Source organism: Xenopus tropicalis, chromosome 2 (genome assembly GCF_000004195.4).
Source record: "Xenopus tropicalis strain Nigerian chromosome 2, UCB_Xtro_10.0, whole genome shotgun sequence".
NCBI lineage: Eukaryota > Metazoa > Chordata > Amphibia > Anura > Pipidae > Xenopus > Xenopus tropicalis.
Window position 1 is genome coordinate 79,198,815 of NC_030678.2, and position 22,647 is coordinate 79,221,461.

Here is a 22,647-nt window from a genome sequence, read left to right on the forward strand (position 1 = left end):
AAACCAGGCAGAAGGTTTCGCCCGGATGGCCCCTTGAAAAACTGGGCTGTCTGGGCCAAAACAGGACAGCAACCCTTGCTAAGGCCCATTTATAAGGATATATTTTATAGAATAGTGATGATTCGTTTATTATGAGGATAGAGCCATCAAGGAGTTTCATAGCCATATAAAAACATGATGCTGAAGGATTGCATTTTACACTGGTCAAGAAGTTTATACAGTTCAGAATTCTCATATTCGAAATTATGGAACAGCTAAATTAATATTTCCTATAACGCACTGATTCACTAAGAACTAGAAGCCTAATTATTCACAACTTACTTTTGTACTGGAACAGAGTTATACTATTTACCGCCTATTATCTTTGCAATTCATATGGAACTGATTTATTCAGCAGCACAACATTTGCCCTATTACCTTTATACAGTATACATCTCCATTTCTCGAGAAGAGTTAGAATTGTAACACTTTCTACTCCGCTTACAACTAAGTACTTTCGTCCAGTCTTTCCGACTTAGTTCTATATGCCACATATAGAAACAGTGTGATGCACGCATATCTCCTTTGCTTTGGCCTGGTTTCCCAGCAGGCCCCGAGGTTGCTACGGTAACGTAGCCCTCCCTTCCCTCCTCCCATGATGCACCGCGCCGGCTCCCAGTCCCCCTAGTGCGCCGCCATGTTGTCGGAGTGAGAGGCAGAGGTAGGGAGACGGCTTCGGGGGAAGAGAGAGACACTGACCCAATCCGACTCCATCCTCCCGCTCCGCCCGTGAGTATCAACTTGAAACAAAGATCGAAGGATACGTGAGACTGCGAGCTCTCGTATGCCGTATATATTTTAGGGGCCCACGGCCCCGGTAGGAGGGAGAAGGGCGCTAGAAAAGGGGCCGGTCTCCGGCGCTGGGTCCTCCCCCTGCCCATGTTTTGAGGCCTCTATTGTTACGGGAGTAGGAGGAGGGGGCGCGAATTAGAGCAAATTAAACCCCTAAATGTGACACGTAGGCCTAAGTGAGCGGCTTGTCTGGTTTCGGGGCTGAAGGCATTGTCTCCCACCCCAATCCAGAGGGGTTCTAAGGCCACAGGCCACAGGCTGCTAGGCTACTGCCTGATCCTACTGAGGGCCTAGAACGGGCACCGGTAGTTCTGTGCGTGTATATAGAATATTCCCTTATTCTTTATAGAGTCTAAGAACTGAAGGGTTTTGTGAGGTTGCATCAACTATGTCCTAATCCTTTGTTTATATGTTGGCTGTGACATACTTGCCTGGATCATGCCATGTATAAGATCCTAATAACTACCAAATACAGCTCTATTGTTTCACACGTTTTGTTTCTTTGTATCCGGATGTCTAATGCTGCTTATCATACACAGGATGTGGAAATACATTTCAGTAAAGATATTTGCTATAGCACATTATGGGGAACATACATCATGGGAGTAAATGTCTGCTCTATTTTGTTTATGGTGTGTTTACCTCTTTGCATTTTGTCTGCCCTGTGTGTATGTACTTTCAGTGCTTGTTTGTGTGTGTTTGTCTGTCTGTATGGGTATATATTATATATATATATATAACATATATATGTATATAATAATCATAGGATTGTGCGTCTGTGTTCTTTCTGATGTATCCCTTTTACTTGGTTAGACATTGTGTTTAAACATTACACTGTATACAACACCAATTAAATGTTAAGTGTGGCCTTTAAATAAATGTCCATTCTGCTTGTGGCCCTTTATTTGTCAGTGGCAGTTCTTATTAAGAAAGAACCGAGGGGGCTGCAGGTTATATCTCTTCCAGGTTATACAGCACTGGCCTGCATGTGTACGTTGTAAAAGTGTGTCTGGGCAATCTTATTTTATTTGCCATATATAGTGGTTAGCAGATATTCACCGTTCCCTTTGTTTAAAAAAAAAAAAAAAAAAAAATTTGGCATTGATGGCACTACTTGTTATGGATCTTAGTGATTTTTTTTGTGAAAACACAAGAATGTAGATATTTGTGTGAGTTACAGGCTGTCATATTGATGCATTTGCTTATACATTGTACACACAAATACATACTATTGTTTCTTGCAGCATGTTTCAAAATCATTGTGTTTACTGTGATTATGTTGCTTTTATCAAGTATACAGTAGTGCTAGTATGTGCTAACTTGTATAAAGTGCACTTTAATTATATCTTAAATTGCCAGGTGACATTATTTTTACTAGTCCCTTGCTTATTTTGACTTGTGCTTATATATGTAGGAAGCTGCAAATATTTGTTATTTAATGTATTTATATGTCAGGGGCAAGTCATTTGGGCCTGTGTGGAAAAATAATGTTAGAAAGGGATACTTTTTTTTCAGTCCTACCCATCACATGTTCTACCCTTTGCTTATATGTGTGGACGTCCGGATGTTGATATTGCACGAATGTAGCTGGCATAATGATTTTATACACATTCCATTGGTAGCTGTCAGTCTTTTTCTTATATTGGCTGGTCCAGGCTGGTGCAGCACATGATAGTTTGGCTCCATCACTCTTTGGGGGAAGCAAGTGAAGCAACAAGCATTGTTTGTTTGTTTGTTTTTTTTTATCCTTTAGTTTAGGAACATGGGAAATCCCCTTAGATTGGATTCCATTTTGCTAATATTATGACAATACTCCTTAAAAAGTCTGCATGCCCATAGTTATGTCTTTATGTAACCCACAGAATAGAGAGTGCAATATCTATGGCAATCCACTCTTTATAGCCATTCTTTGCAGTACTTTAGTCAAATGAACTTCTATGGGCCTTCTATGTTTGTCCAGACCTTCATCTGAAGAGACAGCGTTTGCTCACTTAAACTTCAGAAAATAATAACTGAAATTATACATTTCAAAGTTTTTTCTTTTGCCAATTTTTAAAATGTGTACCTACCAAAGGGCAAAGTCTTCACATTTGTGACAAAATGGCAGATTTTTTTTTTGTTTTATATATGTGACCTCAGTGTGTGTTCTTACTCAGAAAACTAAATATCATGCAGGTTGGTCACGTAAGTTATATAGGTTAATACCACTGATCCAGTTGGTTGGTTCTCCATGTAAATGATTGGATTTTGTGGAAAGCATGAAGGAATTTCTGCTGTCATGTCCTGGTGCATAACCTACTATACTCAATAATGTGAGTTATTGGCGTACTGTTTTCAGTCCATGGTAGCTGTGATTGGATCAGTCATCTGGCAATCAAAGTTGATCAGTTATCATTCTTTGCATGATTAAGCCAGATTAAGGGGACAACTCCAGTTTTGGGTCTATACATTGCTTCTACAGGATTTTCACATAGTTCTGATTTGTCTGTGGGGTGTTTACAAGAGTAGTCAGTAGTTTATCTTGTTCTGTATGAAAGCTGTAGCATAACTAATTTGCAATAAAACCATGCAGTCCTAAACCTCCTGCTGGGGGGGATCATGGTGATCTGCCATGTGGGGAAATAAATTTGGGTCCTTACCCTAGCTAAAGTCTCCTGCAGTAAAAAGTAAACAATGCTAAACACACATTTTATGAAAGTTTCATTGCTTATTGATTGCAAACTGATATTTTTCCAGATTCCATGTTTAAATCTATATAGCTTTAACATTTGTGCTCATTGTTTGTACTACTTTATAAAAAAAAATTCTTTACATGTATTTAAACTGCCAGTGGTTTTTAAGTGTTCAGTGCAAGTATGAGTTGAGGAGATACTTCTAGGATTAAGTGCAGCTATCTTCTGTGATAAGTATTTGAAATAGCTGTAGTTGCTTTTTACTTTGTTGTGGCTGGTGTGACTAATTTATATGGTAAAGACTGATATTTTCCTTTTGAACATAATCAAATCACCCATAGATCTGGTCAGTTCACATTCTCCATTAGATTGTAGCTGTTCCACTCATGGTTTGCTTGTTCTGATTTCCCATATGTCATAAAAGGAGAACCAAACCAGCATCAGTGGCTTTTATGGTTACAATATGGTATTGGACTTTGGTATATTGTCCATTTGCAGCAAATTAAATCCATCACAATCACTTTTTGTACCTGCCAGACTAAATAGTACCTTCACTGCAAGGTATGTAGTTTTCCTGATGCCCATACATAGGGGCTCTGCTTGTGAGTGATGTCACTTATGTAGTTGCTTTTATGTAGGGTCTTTGATATTAGTTTACTGCACAATTCTGATGAAGCTGTGTTAAGAGGAAGATATATATGTAGCAAAAGATTTTTAATATGCTACTGTTCTTTTGTCATGGTTTTTGCTAGTACAGTAAATGTGCACAACGGTCATTAATGCAGAGATCTACAACTCATTGTCATTTTAATAAGGGATGTTTCAAGTTGGTGAAATTCGTGGCTTTAGTTTTAGTTTAAAATTTTGGGCAGTTCAAAGCAAGCATTAACAAGTCAACATCTATGGTTTTTGTTATAACAATAGGGAAAATATTTATTACAATACTGAGGAGTAAGATATGACTGCATAATGTGTAAGGTTGCCAGCAGCCTCTGCAATTTAAATTGTGTTAATTGTGTGAGCTTGTGTGAGACATGTTCAGTGGTTGAATAATGGAGGAAATAGACCCTGTGCCTGCTGTTTGAACCTAGAAATCTAAAATTCCATAACTTATGTGCAATTTCAATAACTGATGGCAAAACTGATCATCTACAATGTTGTATTTGGTGGGTAAAAAGATTTTGCTCTCTACCTCAGAACATACTTTTTACATCAGTGCTTAGTACATGCTTACATGTAACTTGGTCATGTTCCATAGCATACAAGATTGTTTAATTTGTAAAGGGCTATCTTCTACAGCTTTTCCATTCACACCTATCAGCTGCATGTTGTAATGGAAATTTTATGGAAGAAAAATCCCACTTTAGCACAGTATTAGTATTGAGGGCTTTGTTCCTTAGTGAAGAGAAGGATTACGTCTGAACATTCTTGTCAAAGCTGTTTTTTTCTGTTTAGAGGCACAATTATGGTACCTTACTGCTGTTCTGGTTTAAAAATTTTGGAGATATTTTTCAGTTCCTTTAAAATTAAAAAGTTGTATAATAAGCAGTAGTATTGATAGTAGTAACAGGCATATAGAACTTCAATATTCATTTACAGATTAAAATTAAAACCTCAGCAGTTTCATCAGTTTTTCTGCCCTGTGTAGCATTTGCCTTTGAGTGGGTATAAAAAGTAGGGATGCACCGAATCCAATTTTTTGGATTCAGCCGAACACCGAATCCTTTTTAATGGATTTGTCAGAATACTGAATCAAATCCTAATTAGCATATGCTAATTAGGCATTTGAAGGATAAAATCTTGCACAATGAAAAATTTTCACCATCCATGTTTGTGACAAAAAGTCATGTGATTTTTAGGATTGGGTTTGGTCAGGGCCGTGGATTCAGCTGAATCTGAATCCTGCCAAATACCAATCCAAATCCTAGATTTGGTGCATCCCTATTAAAAAGCACCCTGCATCTTGCATTGGAAACAGCCTGTCACAAGTGATGACAGCTGGGTTTTGACATCTAGTCCCCCCCCCCCCCCCCCCAAAAAAAAAAAAACCTTACAAATGAGTTACATATGAGTGTGGATAATGGCTGAGCCGTGTTAAAGTACCTGAAACTGTCCCAGGTAGAAGTATGTTGCCGTTGCCTGACCAGCATTTGTAGAGGCACCTGTAGGTGCTACTTGCCCAGACTAGCATCTGTACGCTTTTACAGACTATGGCCTAAAAAACATCTAAAATTGCCCCATGTATGCACAGTGTTTTCTACACCAGCAAAGAAAAGACTGGTCCGCTCTCTGTTTGCACCAACTTGTATGCGCTCTGACAGGCAGGGCATCGGCCTGTCAGCACGTGCATGGGATGGATTTTGTTATGGAAATCCAACCTGTGTTTGCACAGACAGGGCTGCGTTCTGCTTGTCAGAGCGCATTCAAGTTGAGGCAGACAGAAGCAGATCGATGTCTATGGGTACTTTCAAGATCTTTTCTTATGGGTGCCTATGGGCACTTTACTTTTATGATGTCACACACAGTACTGGCAGAAGACTTAACTCCTATTGGCTGTGTCTCCTGTCAGTCTAACATTGCTTCCAGAGTGCTGCAAGTCTAACATAATTTGTGATTTATGATATGTTAAGCCTGGTTGCCTATGCCATTGCAAGGGAGAAATTAACCAAAGTCCTTTCAATTTATGCCGCTGGTTAGTGTACAAGCAACCAATGAATTGTTCCAAAAAAGTGAGGGCAAAGCCTGGACGCAATGATGTAAGCATATAGAAATTCTCAGTGTGTCAGGTTCTAAATAGGCCACTTCCATCCCTTTAGAGAACTGATCAGAGACACAGGACTGATTTAACATCCTGAGAGCATTGTTGGTGGTTTAATAAGATTGGGACATTGAAAGTGAACAACCCCTTTAAGCAGCTCTTTGGGCTTTGCAAGCTGAGAAGTATAGGAACTATTTACATGTAGTTTTAGTCCTAGTGTATAAATATATGTATCTACTTACTTGTAAACAGCAGCCCTTAAAGGAACAGTAACACCAAAAAAATAAATTGTATAAAAGTAACTAAAATATAATGTGCTGCTGCCCTGCACTGGTAAAAGTTATGTGTTTACTTCGGAAAGTCTACTATAATTTATATAAATAAGCTGCTGTGTAGCCATGGAGGCAGCCATTCAAAGGAGAAAAGGCACAGGCACCTAGCAGATAACAGATAAAACACTATTGTATTCTACAGAACTTATCTGTTATCTGCTATGTAACCTGTGCCTTTTCTCCTTTTTTCCAGCTTGAATGGCTGCCCCCGTGGCTACACAGCAGCTTATTATATAAATTATAGTAGTGTTACTGTAGCAAACACACCAGTTTTACCAGTGCAGGACAACAGTGCATTATATTTTTATTACTTTAAAGCTCTTTCATTTTTTAGTGTTACTGTTCCTTTAAGGGCCACACCAATTTAATATTTTTGAACTGTATGAGTTACCACTTGTCTCTTGCAACATTTTAGGGATGTAACCAATCCATGATTTTTTGATTTGCTTGGATCTAAATAAAGACTTTGGCAAAAAACAAACCATAATATTATGATTGCAATCTGAAAGAATTCAAATTGTGAGCTAAAGAAAAAACATTTTTACTCTGGAAGCTAGGGGAGAGTTCAGACAAGCAAGAGATATGTAGTGTAGTATATCACCCTTGTAAAAAAAAATGTTTTCCAAAACCACGTAAAAACTTTTTAAAGGACATGGCAACCCCATTAAAGAAGCTGTTTCAAAAGTCAAAAGAGCTGAAGGTTCTTCATAATAAAGCACCTTTCTTCAGAAGTATAGTCATCCTTCCACATTCTCCAGTAGGACCATGACCTGTGCTCACACAACCCAATTTCGGAATTGTCCATACACTTCAAAGAGCAGACAGTCTTCTGTATCACATTCTCTTCACTTGGTTAGCGGTTGCGGCTAATATTTGTATTTTATGTGTTGTTGGATAGACAATGGTGGCCAGGATGAAGTGGTCCTAATGTGATTTTCAATACGTTCTTTAGTGGGAAAAAAATAGCGTTCAGATGGGCAAAAGGGAAGCAACAAATTGGTGAAATCATGTTAAGGGGCATTCCTGGTCATTTAAGTGAAATGTAATCTTTAAATTTTATAGCCAGCAACCACACTGCAAAGCACCCAGGAGTCATTGGGGTACAGGTTGGTACTCAAAGGCGAGTTAAGGTAGCCATACACAGGCCGATTCTAACTGCCGATATCGGTAGACCGATATGGCAGCTTATCGACCCGTATATGGGCACTAACGGCACGCCCGCCTGACCGACATCTGGCCTGAAATCAACCTGATCTCGATCGGGCAGGTTTGAAAATTAGTCGGTTCAGGGACCGCATCAGCTCATTGATGCAGTCCCCCAACCAACAAGGCGCCTATACCCGTCGTTCTAATTCGATCATTTGGCCACAGGGCCAAACGATCGAATCAGCCCAATATCACCCACACCTCTTTATACTATTTGCCAATAAATAGATCAGTTTTATATTGTGTGGGTTAGGGTTACTTGAAGGGATGCTATTGGTTTATTTATTTTTTATCATGTTACTTTTATTTAGTTATTTATTCAGTTTTTTAATGTAGTATTTATTAATAAATTCTGCATTCTGTCACCAGGTGGAGCACACTGAAAACTAACAAAAAAAGCTTTGCCTTGGAAGATAGCACAGACTTCATTGAAAGCAGCTCTCAGATAAAAAGGACTAAGCTGCTGTGTTTACAGAATGCTAGGTTACTGCCTAGATAAACCCATCCCTCATCAAGCAAGATAAATGCAGCTTTTAAAATCCAAATAAGAGTTTGTTTTCTTTTCATGTATATACTGTCTTGCTTATCTTAAATTAAAGGGGTACTCCAGTTTCCCAACCAAATATGTTAGAGCCCCACACAACACACAAACCCCTAATATAGCTATCACAGTAATCTTCTCCTTCAAAAAGTATAACTACCATTTTTAGTCTTCTCCGTGACGTCTGCATCTGTAGGCGCAGCTTTAGCCTGGTTGCAGACCCACAAGGACTGCATTTTTGCAGGGTGAGGAACAGCCTCATCTGACCTTAGCCTAAGGGCAATGCAGACAAGATGATTTGTCGTACGTGATAAATCCCTCTACTGCAGACGACTAACCTCCTTCAAATGCCTTCCCATTGGCGATAATGTAAATCGCAGATGGGGAAACATACAGTATGCTGCATAGGTGTTTACTTTAGTTATACTTAACAGCCCTGCTGAATGAAATAGGAAGCCACTTTTGTACAATCGTTAAATAACCACTACAGACGCTAGGTTAATGAATCACTGATGTAGTCATCTTTGTATGAAATATCTTAAACTACTTTATTACTAGCAGAATGTCCTGTAGAAAGTAGCTGTGTTGTCCTTAGCATGTTTTTTGAAAGAGGCAGTTTTTGTTTAGAGTCTGCTATTCAGAACTGCATGAACAGTTCTGATCACAAATCCAAGTGATCTGACCTTATTTTAAAAATTGGTAGTGTTGCTTCTTTGTTATGATTTTAGTAATTTTTAGTTTTTAATGGTTTTGTTCTTTCTTTAGTTTGGAATTTAAACTGATACCTATTTGCTAGCAACTGCTTCCCATTCCATCTTTGTTCCTGAGCAAAGACTGCCTGAAAGGGCATTTCTCATTCAAGTAAATAGCAAGCAGCTGCTGAAAGAGAGAGGTATTTTTCACCACTATTCTTCCTGAGAGGGCCACAGTTATCACAAATGCCTGCTGGAGATGGGTCTTATGTTTACTTGTGCAAGCAAACTACTGAAGTGGTCACAGATTAGTAACTTTAGTAACTTCTACAGTACAGCGCTGCGTACATAAGTAGCACTTTATAAATAAAGATATACATACTTAGGTCCTGTAGGCCCCTAAGGATTCTGGTTTAATAAGCATGTGTGGTCATTACCATACACAGGCAGAATGCATGAAGTTATTGACCAATTGCAGTCTGTTTAAAGGAACACTTTTTTTTGCCATATCTGTTATCCTTCAATAAACTGGGCAATATACCATCTAGTTCTATGAATAAAGTTTGTACTAAGCCAGGGCTTTCCAAATGAAGGCCCGCAGGCTGAATGTGGCCCTATAAAGGCTTTTTATGGTTCCCAGTCTGCTCAAAGGCTTCATTTATTTCATCCCACGAATATGCTATATGAAAAGTAATTAGTCAACAACATTTAATAATCTGGACAGCACAGTACTAAGTATGCTATGCGCTTATTGTTTTAATTTTTTTTTTTTTCTTTTTGCACAAAGCAGTGTGAACTGTAAAATTTAAAGTAATTTTATTCAATGGAATTGTAAAGTGGAAGGTTTTTCATCAATTTTCCCTTCCCAGATAAACTTACTGTATAATGAACTGTTCCTGATCTGTAAACCTGATGCACCAGATGCAGCTGAGGGGAAATTCCACCCAAAAAATGTTTTAGCATAATGATAGAAAATTATTTTAACTTTTCCAGTGGGTTTAAATTTATTTTTAAATATAATTGCAATTGAAAGCTTTATTTGTCTTTCTGTGCTGCTGGTTCTGTCTCTGAAAACATTGTAGGTAGCAGAAGTCGCATTTTTTTTCAGCCAAGACACCAATATGCACTTTGTGTTACAATCTTCTTTACAGGCGAGCTACTTAGCTGGATTTTGCACTATTCTTTTTAGAATCAGCAGTGTAAACAGTGAAAGAGCAGATTCATACTGCTGTCAATAGCAATTACAAAACAATGATGAATTATGCTTTATCATAAAAAGAAATTTTGGTTTCTTTCAAAATTAAAGAAGTCAATACATTTTCAGTGTTCCCATTTATGTTGAACTAAAATCTGTATGGTATAGAAAGACAGTTGCCCACCTATTAGTACACTAATCAAAGTCCACTCTACTCAGAAGTCACATTCAAACATAATACAACAATACAATACAATATTTTATTTAAATATTGACCCTGTTTTGTTTGTCCTGCTCTCCCCTCTATCACCTTGTATCTACCTGTCAAATAGATAGAAACTGTTGCCATGATTTTGAAATACACAATGCGCTGAATAGTACTATAGAAAGAAACATTTAGTTAAATAAAAATACATTGTAATAGGAGCAGAGAATAAAAATGGCCTCTGCAATGTGCCCCATCGCAAGGGTCTGTTGAGAGATAGAAATTAGTAAGTAAATGGATACTACATGAGAATGAGTTAATTCAATTAATTGGGCTTTGTCTTAAGTAGGATGTATATACATCAGATACTGACCAGTACAAGAGGTAAAGAAGCCCCTGCTCTGTGTTAATAAAAAATAATAATGTACAAACCATCTTGTGTTTTAAGCTGACATCTATGTCCAAACATTATAATTGGTAGAAGTTATCCCTTGGAATAAGGTACTTCCAAATAATGAGCCGATATCGGCTCTGAAACTGATAATTACTGTGTCACAATTTAAACAGCCGTTTTAGGTAGTCTTACGTACAAAAATTTCTCCCAAATAATATCCCTATTGTACATTTATAGGCATAAAAAGTTCATAAAACATTTAAATGAATACCTGTGTGTGTTTGTATAGATATAAAGGCATATTTCTATGCATGCATGCTGTAGTTACTAGGACCTATAATTTGGAAATTAGTTATAGGGGGAATAAAGATATTCAATGTGAAATGTGTAGTGGTTGTAGTATAACAAGGTAGACATTTATGTGATCTGTATATAACACATTAACTATTAAGGGGTAGCTCCATATATAGCATTCTCTCCAATGGAAAAAATGCAAATTTTCTGCTACTCAAAATTTCTATGTTTCATTTTCCCACTTAGACTGTTAACTATTCTTTGTGCCCATAATCTATATAATTTGATTTTGTTTTGTATATTTAATTTCCCTACACTGACATAATGAATATGTACTGGTAATTTATATGTATAGTATAATGCCGAGAGGTAGACTTCATTGAAAGAGTATCCTGGATCAAAGCAAAGTAATAAGTCAGAAGCGCTGATCCATGCGTTGTGCCCATTATTTTCTTTAAATGGAAAATAGCTTTGGGCTATTTTAATAGAAGAACTGTGTTTGGTGAAACTTAAAAAAATTTTGTTCTTGGTAATCAGGGGTTAAATAATTACATTTACTGGCTTGTATAGTAAGACAGCTTATTGATGTCCTGGTTAAAACTCCAATTGACTAAAAGGCATAGTAAACACAAAGTCTGATTATTCTGTTTCAATGTATCCAAAATAAACTTGGATTTTAGTATTGTGTCAGTGGGTGTTATTTAAACATGTGCCCTCCTTTCAGTCCAAAGCCACTTTAGCCAATGTACGTCAGCTAGAGATTTATCAAAGCTTTGGATTACTTTAGAACAACATGCATGCAGAACACTATAACCTTATTAACCCTATTTGTAGTTATTATTTAGCATTCTTTAATGACTGACTAAAAGAGAAAAATGGATATAAGATAGATGTAAACATCTGCATTGTTTCTCTCTGTCTCTATGCTTTTTTTTTTTTTTTAAATGTAGCTTATTCTCTTGATATCATTTCACATTTAGGCTTGTTGATTTAAAGCTGGCCATACACGCACCGATAAAATCGTACGAAACCTCGTTTCTTACGATATTCGTCGCGTGTAGGGCAACTCAGCGAGGCGACCCATATCACATAACTCGCCGATCGGGCGGGTTAAAAGATTTTGATCGGGTGCCATTGAAGGTGCATGAGCAAAATCTGCTTTAGGACTAAATCGACAGGGTTGGAACGTTATTACGTGCCCAAAGTGGTTGTAAACCACCAATTTACATTGGATCCGCATTTGATACGCAGTGTCGTAAAAGGTAATAACTTGTTAGACAATTTTGTGCACTTGTGATTTAAGGTGACCACCTTGTAAATACATGAGGCTAATGTCCAATCCACTGCCTTCTGTCCTTAATATACATGTGTACTGACAAGTGCAGCATCTGCTATCCAGCTCACACACTGAATGGCTTTCAGCATGAAAATTAATTCTTTAGCATTTCTTCTCCAAAATCCACTATGTGCTCACGTTGACAGGCATATAATGTGCTGTCCATTGTATACACCAGTGAAGAAAATGACTTTTGTACCATTAGCTTAAAAGTGGCCAGATTTTAGTCTTCTTTCAATGAACTTTCAATTAATTTCAAGAATTAAGAATTTTAGAATATCGATTGTATGTTTAAATGCAATGATCTAAAGCTAACATTTGGATTGAAATTGTAGGGTTAAAGTCCTAAAAATAACAAATCTGAGAATGTTCTGACAATAATAATTGCCAGACAACTTTCGAAACTGATGTCCCAGAAATGCATTGTAGGTCACCCAAGGACATTGACGAATACACTATACATGCACAAATATTATCGTTATCCGACTGAAACTTTCTAAGCTGTCTGATCAGTGATGGCCATGGTACAGTAATTGTTGGGTCAATAATTTGTAGCCCCCACACAGTCCAAAAATCGTACAAAACTACGTTTCATACAATTATATCAGTGCGTGTATGGCCAACTTAATGCCTGGGAAGGTACACTCCAGGCTGGAGTAATGTTAAGTTGTATTGGCGTCACAGGTTATAAATGAGTCTTATTTCATGTACCAAATTATTGGTCCTAATACGCTGCAACTTGCATTTCAAAGATTATAAACTCTGTTGCAATCCCTGCCACTGCCTTTTGTGACACACTGTGGAGTGGCTAAAAAGTGCCTCATCTCTCTGGAATTAATCATCTCTGTATTTGTTCATTTGACATACTAGTATTCTTTATGTAGTACACATATGGAAACGCAATATCTCCCATAGAAACCATTTTAAGCAAATTATTCTAATTTGTAAAAGTTATTTCCTTTTACTCTGTAATAATAAAACAGTACCTGGTAACCTCATAGATCTATTATGGTGGCAAAACGGTTTATTTAAGTTTTTTTTATTATTAGGTGTTGGTGGAATGAGCGTTGCATGTGTCTTGAAGAGGAAAACCGTTCTCTGGCAGGACTCCTTCAGCCCCCACCTCAAACAGTACCCAGAAGGAACCCTTAACCACAATATGCCCGTGGTCCTTACCTCTGGACCGGTGGGCCAGCAGCAGCCACTGCAGCCCCCCACTCATTCTGCCTTGGCAACAGGACCCCATGCCAGCCCTGTGGGGGGCTCTATGGGAGTGGCTGGACGTTCACAGGATGACGCCATGGTGGATTATTTCTTCCAAAGGCAGCATGGGGAGCAGCTTGGAGGTGGCGGGAGTGGTGGAGGAGGTTACAATAATAGCAAGCATCGCTGGCCCACTGGTGATAACATCCACGCAGAGCATCAGGTAACATTAAACTTCCAAGATGGCTAAATGAATAGTGAAAGTGCTTTGTAGTTTATTTTTTTTATTAAGGTATATAACTGTAGTAAAAGGCAGTTATATAACCTTCTCCTAAACTTGTACTAGCAGTGTTTTTTGCCACTTTTTTTTTTTCATTCGTCTTTGGACTGGTTCCTTTTCTGTCTCTGACCACGTTTCTACCCATTTCTGTTGCCCCCCAATGTTTTACAAACAAGTGTTGAAGAATACAAATATAATCTCAGTGCTTTATGTATGGTTTTAAAGTTAGCATATGTGGGGGAATTTCAAAAGGTGGGTGTTAAAACTGAAACCCTTTCTATAAAATGCATTTATGTTCTATATATATTTTACCATAAAGGAATATTGATATCAGAATTGAAAGTGCTTACTTGTATCTGAAAACAACTGGAAATGTTTTGTAGTTTTAAAACTAACGTTTAGCCAAGATGGCTAAATGAATAGTGAAAGTGCTTTGTAGTTATTTTTTTATTAAGGTTATAATACTTTGATATTAAAATATACCCACTGTTAGTCTGGCTTCAAGTGAGAAGTATTATATCCAGTACTCCAAAGCATTTCATTTGAGATTGCATTTAATGTCACTTCATCCTACTGCCTTGGAGCACAGCAAAGAATTTCTTCTTTTAAGAGATCTGTGATGTCTTAGAAAGCCTTAAGAAATGTTGGGCTGAATTTTTCTGCAAGTGTGCAATGTAGGGCCTTTAAAAGCTGCATAGATTTTTTTCTGCAAATTAGTTTTAGTCTACCTTGTTAATGCCTTTTATTACATTCTGTATCTTTCAGTTATTGGACAGGACTGCAGTTCTAAACATCTAAAATGTTTTATTATTAAAATTAGGTTCGTTCAATGGACGAGCTAAATCATGATTTTCAAGCACTTGCATTGGAAGGAAGAGCAATGGGAGAAGTAAGTAAATCTGGAAAATATGGCATTGAACTTTTTTTTTAACTCTGGCAGAGGTAGCTGTAGTAAAATTACTTCCAAATGGGAAGTTATGTAACCTTCTCCTGCACTTAAATGTTGTAGCTAGCATTGTTCTTTGACAATTTTTTTTCCCTTAGTCTTTGGACTGGTTCCTTTTCTGTCTCTGACCACGTTTCTACCCATTTCTGTTGCCCCCCAATGTTTGAAGAATACAAATATAATCTCAGTGCTTTATGTATGGTTTTAGAGTTAGCATATGTGGGGGAATTTCAAAAGGTGGGTGTTAAAACTGAAACCCTTTCTATACAATGCATTTATGTTCTATATATATTTTACCATAAAGGAATATTGATATCAGAATTGAAAGTGCTTACTTGTACCTGAAAACAACTGGAAATGTTTTATAGTTTTAAAAGCAGTATAGATTTGGAAACAAGTTATTTCAGCTTAAACAGTAATTGGAGCTTTACAGCAAATATGAATACACAAAAGCTAATTGTAAATGTAATTAGAGTTGAAAGAAGAAATGTTTATACCTTCCTGTTCCTTATATCTAACACTTCAAACATTGAAGCAGAAGTCAGTTCTTCTCCAGGTTTGTTAATCAGCTGACTTCTGCTTTGCTTCTGATTGTTTCTAAGATTGCTTTCACTTTCATTTACAAAAATAACTTTTAAAACTCTTAAATGTAAAATACATATTAAAAATTGCTTACAATCGATTCCTGTTCTCATGCAAAAAAAATTTTTGTTAGGCATTGGGGTTGTTTTCCTCCTTAGGGATGACTAGACTGTATTGTCTTAACACAGGCTGTGTAAAAGTAATAGTTTCTTTGTTGTATTAGCCAGAGTACATGGGATTCTGTCATAACTTTTACAGTGTAGTTTTTATTACTAAATTACAATGTGTACATTGCAAATAATTAATTCTATCTTTCTAAAATGGTTTTCTTGAACCAATAAATTATTTATTTTTTTTTAGTAATAGCATGTAGTCAGCCATCTAAGTGCATTGTGCCTGATCCTGTACTTGTCCAGAACAACACAATACAACTGCTTTCAGCGAGCTATTGTTTCTCCAGTTCACTGTTATGTCTGCTTGGGTGCTATTTCATGCCTTCTATTTGGTGGGGCATGGGAGCATTTTAGCAATAAATTTTTTTTCTAAATTCCCCTTAATCTTTAAAATGCCGAAACCTTTAACAGTCAAGAAAACTGCTTTTTAGAAGGGTAAGAGTGGACTGAAATGTCAGCAACTCTCTTATTCTATATGATGTATTGTGGCAAAGTTTCTACTGCCTCTTGCTATATTTAAAAGGGAATATAATGAAATTTAAATGCAGAGTTTAAATTATTATGTCAGACCAGGCACAGTGAGAAAAGAGCTGCACGGGAGCAGGATTATACATTGTTAGTGTCCAAAAGTGTTGTGGCCAAAAGTTTTGAGAATTACATAAATATTGGAAATTGGAAAAGTTGCTGCTTAAGTTTTTATAATAGCAATTTGCATTTACTCCAGAATGTTATGAAGAGTGATCAGATGAATTGCATAGTCCTTCTTTGCCACGAAAATTAACTTAATCCCAAAAAAACCTTTCCACTGCATTTCATTGCTGTCATTAAAGGACCTGCTGAGATCATTTCAGTAATCGTCTTGTTAACTCAGGTGAGAATGTTTATGAGCACAAGGCTGGAGATCATTATGTCAGGCTGATTGGGTTAGAATGGCAGACTTGACATGTTAAAAGGAGGGTGATGCTTGAAATCATTGTTCTTCCATTCTTAACCATGGTGACCTGCAAAGAAACGCATGCAGCCATCATTGCGTTGCATAAAAATGGCTTCACAGGCAAGGATATTGTGGCTACTAAGATTGCACCTAAATCAACAATTTATAGGATCATCAAGAACTTCAAGGAAAGAGGTTCAATTCTTGTTAAGAAGGCTTCAGGGTGTCCAAGAAAGCCCAGCAAGTGCCAGGATCGTCTCCTAAAGAATATTCAGCTGCGGGATCGGAGTGCCACCAGTGCAGAGCTTGCTCAGGAATGGCAGCAGGCAGGTGTGAGTGCATCTGCACGCACAGTGAGGCGAAGACTTTTGGAAGATGACCTGGTGTCAAGAAGGGCAGCAAAGAAGCCACTTCTCTCCAAAAAAAACATCAGGGATAGATTGATCTTCTGCAGAAAGAATGGTGAATGGACTGCTGAGGACTGGGGCAAAGTCATATTCTCAGATGAAGCTGCTTTCCGATTGTTTGGGGCATCTGGAAAAAGGCTTGTCCGGAGAAGAAAAGGTGAGCGCTACCATCAGTCCTGTGTCATGCCAACAGTAAAGCATCCTGAGACCATTCATGTGTGGGGTTGCTTCTCATCCAAGGGAGTGGGCTCACTCACAATTTTGCCCAAAAACACAGCCATGAATAAAGAATGGTACCAAAACACCCTCCAACAGCAACTTCTTCCAACAATCCAACAACAGTTTGGTGAAGAACAATGCATTTTCCAGCATGATGGAGCACCGTGCCATAAGGCAAAAGTGATAACTAAGTGGCTCGGGGACCAAAACGTTGAAATTTTGGGTCCATGGCCTGGAAAATCCCCAGATCTTAATCCCATTGAGAACTTGTGGTCAATCCTCAAGAGGCGGGTGGACAAACAAAACCCACTAGTTCTGACAAACTCCAAGAAGTGATTATGAAAGAATGGGTTTCTATCAGTCAGGATTTGGCCCAGAAGTTGATTGAGAGCATGCCCAGTCGAATTGCAGAGGTCCTGAAAAAGAAGGGCCAACACTGCAAATACTGACTCTTTGCATAAATGTCATGTAATTGTCGATAAAAGCCTTTGAAACGTATGAAGGGCTTGTAATTATACTTCAGTACATCACAGAAATATATATATATATATATATATATAATATTGCCAGAGGAGTGAACTAACGTTTCGGCTGTTACACCAGCCTTTGTCAAATATAATATATATATATATATAATATAATATGTCAGCGACAATGATTTTGGCAGCCTGCCGCTAGGGACGATGGAAAGTTGCAGAAAGCTGGGATGCAGGGAATTTAAGCTATTATTTCACAATGGTACAGAATAAAAAAAAAAATATTTAAATTATCTTTTTGCAAAAACTATTTATACTCTGCATTTAAATATCATGATAGTTGCTCTTTAATGTATTAGGGCAGTTAGTACCCTCTAGCTAACTCTGTATAGTGTATTTAGGAACTTGAGTTGTTCTTAGAAGTCACTGTACAATTATGTGTGTGTTTATATATAAAAGCTCCTTAATTTTACATATTAAACACGATACTAAAATTTAAGCGAGAAGAAAAGGAAAGAATGTAGGGTTCAGACAGTAACCTCACTCATTATAAAGAATTTCAATCAGACAATATGCAGGATATCCCATATTGCTGTAAAAAAATTTTAGGGCAGCCTTACCAAATAGGTCTTTTTTTTTTTTTTTCTTGTTTTGTTTATGCTATTTACAACTGCTGTATTATGCAAAATGTAGAGCAAGGCCCAAGTTGTAGGATGCCTGTTAGTCCAACCAAACAAAGGTCAGGTGAGCGAATGTTGGGGAAAGCCATCTTTTTCACAAGACTGCACACCAAAAACTCTAAATTACTGCAGAAGATCAACAAAACTCAAACAGGCAGTCTATCACGGCCCTACATTTATGAGACTGGTCTTATACACTGTTATATATTTTTGCCTATTTTTTTTTTTTTTTTTTTTTTTTGCCATTGCCAAGCTTTCCTCTACAAAGTCAACTAATATAATTGCCCTTGTGTGTTCCTGCAGATATGCACACAGGGAATGTTGTGTGTGTACACAAAGTATGTAATTAAACTTAGTTTATACAATTTATGGAAAGAAAATGCATAAGAACTGGCTAAATGGGTGTAAAGTAACAAAGTATGCTTATTGCTCTACTAAACAGCATAAGCCACTTTGCAATATTTTGCAGTTTAAGTTCCTCCTGTTCTATTTATTAAAGATATACTCAGTGATCCTCTCGCTAGAGCACCACATCACTCCTATCTGCTGCCATTTGGAATTATCAGTTGAAGTTTCTTCTGCTACAGAGTGACATTTAATTCAGGTGCATTGCAAAGTGCATTTTTAAATGTCTTTTAAAAAGTGCCAAAACACTATATTTGACTCACTTTAAAAAGGCTATTTTAACGTTTATTAAAAAGTAACTGGACATGAAACTATGCATTAGGCCAGCTTGCTTTGGCAATAAAATAACTGATATTACTAGTAGTTTTACTCTGTAAAGCCCTGCAGGAGAGGAGGTGATGTTTCTGCATAAAAAATACTTAGACGATGGCACAAATCCTGCAAACTGCTTATACTATACTTATGTTGTGACATTGTTACCTCAGATGACTTAGACTGTTAGCTAAAGCTATGCTTTTGATTTCTTATAGTGTTAGTTTATTTAAACTTATTTTTTTTTCTTGTTGATGCTAATAGACTTTAAGACTGGCAACTTCTTACTTGTTTTTTTTTTTTAACAGGCAGTATATTCACATTTCTAAAAATTTAATTTCTGCTGAAAATTTTTCATATACTAAAAAGTAAAAACACAGTTAACATTTTACTCACTGCAACAGTTATTTTCACTGTTTATGGTCAGTTTTAAATACAGGTAAGGGATCCCTTATCCAGAAACCCGTTATCCAGAAAGTTCTGAATTACAGAAAGGCCATCTCCCAGAGACTCCTTTTAAAAGCAAATAATTCTAATTTTAAAAAATGATTTTCTTTTTCTCTGCAATTATAAAACAGTACCTTGTACTTGATTCCATCTAAGATAAACTTAATCCTTATTGGAGGCAAAACAATCCGATTGGGTTTATTCAATATTTAAATTATTTTTAGCAGACTTAAGTTATGAACATCCAAACTACGGAAAGATCCCTTATCCGGAAAACCACAGGTCCCGAGCATTCTGTATAACAGGTCCCATACCTTAACCATGAAAGAGGGTAAAAACTGGAAAAGCTGAAAATTTTGGTGTATGGTAAATAATCCAGTGGATTGTAGATGAAATTCAATGAACAAATAATGTTTGCAAATCTAACATATTGTTGTTAGTAACCTATAACCTTTTTTTTTTTATCCTTTAAGGCTTGAGTATTGGTTACTGATTAGTTCCAGTGGGGTATGGGGACCCTATATTAATTTATGAGAGGCATTATATCTCCGAGACTTAAGATGGCCATTCGTCCTCACCGACTTTCCACCCTGACCAAATATATCTGACCAAAAATCGAGCAAATATCTTATCAGACAGGTTTAAAAATTCTATTGGGCAAGAACCGAATCATCTTGTTAGCAGTATTTGCTATTCTTTTACCACCTCAGACTGAGGGGTTTATTTCTGACTGATTTTGCAGTGCCAGCAGTTATTTTTGACTTGCTTTTCCACCTTGTAAGATATTGAGCTCTATGTAAATCAACTGTCCCTTTCCTTAAAAGCTACTTATGTTTTACAGATAAGGAGCAATTCATAATACAAGGAATGTTACTAAGTGTAATTTAATTTACTTGGGTTTCCTGTAGTTACTCATGACTGAAACTAAAGCTGGCCATACACGTGGCGACCTGACGATCGCGACCAACGAAACATCGTCAGATCCGCCACACACCATTCAGGGCTGAATCGGCAGGTAAGGAGGTAGAAACAATAGGATTTCTACCTCCTTCTGCCGATTCAGCGCTGAAGGGAGATCTTGGTCAGGCACCTTCTATGGCGCCCGATCAAAATTTTCAAACTGGTCCGATCGGCGAGTCGGCCGATATCAGCAGCTTTCTGCGATATCGGTCGACTAGCCGACATACAATACACACACCGAATATCGTACGAAACGAGGTTTCGTACGATATTATCGGTGCGTGTATGGCCACCTTAAGGCTGATGTTTGGCCTGTGGAAAAATGTAGGCTGAGAAGTAGTCCCTACACTAGCATCAGCTTTCTGCCCCTACACTAGCATAAGCTGCCTGCCCCCATAACCATTAATGTAGGTTGAGAAGTAGTCCCTACACACTAGCATCAGCTGCCTGCACCCATAACCATTAATGTAGACTGAGAAGTAGTCCCTACGCACTAGCATAAGCTGCCTGCCCCCATAACCATTAATGTAGGCTGAGAAGTAGTCCCTACGCACTAGCATCAGCTGCCTGCACCCATAACCATTAATGTAGGCTGAGAAGTAGTCCCTACACACTAGCATCAGCTGCCTGCACCCATAACCATTAATGCAGGCTGAAAAGTAGTCCCTACACACTAGCATCAGCTGCCTGCACCCATAACCATTAATGCAGGCTGAAAAGTAGTCCCTACACTAGCATCAGCTTTCTGCCCCTACACTAGCATAAGCTGCCTGCATCCATACATGCACCGTATATCGTATGAAATGAGGTTTTGTACAATAATTTTGGTGCTTGCATTGTGGCTCGAAAAGGCGACCGATATAGCAGAAGGCTGTGGATATCTGCCGTCTCATCGATCAGTCAGGTTAAAAGATTTTGATCGAGCGCCATTGAAGGTCTTGAAAATCTACGTTTAGCGCTGAATCGGCAGATTGAGGTAGAATTTCTATGGTTTCTACCTCCATATCTGACGATTCAGTCCTGAAGGTTGGTGGAGGGTGGGAACGATCTTTCGTGCGACCAATGGTCACACGAAAGATCGTTATTGCTACGTGTATGGCCACCATTAGCCCCTACACTAGCATAAGCTGTCTGCTCCCATAACCATTTAGTATTCAACTATACCCAAAAATTATAGATTTAGTTTATCCCTAGAGCCTGCCTTTACAGAATGTACCCTAGTTGAAACATGGGGGAGTATAGCACAAAGCTGGAGCAATTACAGGTATGGAACCTGTTATCCAGAATGCTCGGGACCTGGGGCTTTCCATAATTTGGATCTCCCTACCTTAAGTCTGCTAAAAAAAAATAATTTAAACATTAAATAAACCCAATAGGATTTTCTTGCCTCCAATAAGGATTAATTATATCTTAGTTGGGATCAAGTACTGTTTTATTACAGAGAAAAAGTACATTTAAAAAAAAAAAAAAAAAAAATCTGAATTATTTCCATAAAGGAGAAGATAAGGCTGGTAAAGAGTTAATCTCAAGCTGCAGGCATACCTTCAGTTGTCTCAATAGTGCCCTTAAGTCTCCCTATATTTCACCTGTTCAGAAGATCTGAAGCCAAACAGGAAGAAAAAACGCTGAGCTGTGTAAAGAAAGTTCCCATAATGCCTCACTCCTGCACAGACATGCAGACCCAAGTGAACATGCTCAGTTAGTAAGACTATGAGTCTGCTTCCTGCTGATTGGCTAAGGGGGGGGAGTGAGTTCTTAGCATTCTTGAGGGAGAGGGGAGCAGTAAAGAGCAGAGAACAGAAAGCTGCTCTCTGGCACAGGAATTACAGACACAACTAATCTTTTTTCAGAGAAGTCAGTGCAGCGTTTCTGTGAGTGCTTATGGCTTTATTTACATAGACCTTTCTGATAAAGCTTACTTAGTTTTTACCTTTCTTTCTCCTTTAAAATGGAGTCTATGGGTGATGGCCTTTCTGGATAATGGGTTTCCGGATAACAGGTCCCATTCCTGTACCACCACCTTATATATAGCAAACTATAGACAGGCACCCATCCTGGTTGTTGCTCCATATGCTATCCATCTTTTTGGCAGAGATGGCACCCTGTTTGTTCATGTATGGCCAGCTTTAATTTGTGGAGAGCAATGCAGTTTACTAAGACCAAAGCA

The 22,647-nt window shown here is 37.8% G+C and overlaps 1 protein-coding gene across 3 annotated transcripts in view; it reads left to right on the forward strand.

Annotated features, from left to right (window-relative positions):
- The first annotated feature begins 573 nt into the window (after positions 1 to 573).
- pum1 (pumilio RNA binding family member 1) overlaps positions 574 to 22,647 on the forward strand; it is a 41,817-nt gene continuing 19,743 nt past the window's right edge. For 2 of the 3 annotated variants that reach the window (XM_002939357.5, XM_018091506.2), the window contains exons 1-3: positions 574 to 768; positions 13,506 to 13,882; positions 14,760 to 14,828. In XM_002939357.5, coding sequence (XP_002939403.2) covers positions 13,517 to 13,882; positions 14,760 to 14,828 — 435 coding nt within the window. In that variant the 5' untranslated portion in view covers positions 574 to 768; positions 13,506 to 13,516. The remainder of the gene's footprint in view (positions 769 to 13,505; positions 13,883 to 14,759; positions 14,829 to 22,647) is intronic. The other variant, XM_004911559.4, reaches the window with a different exon arrangement.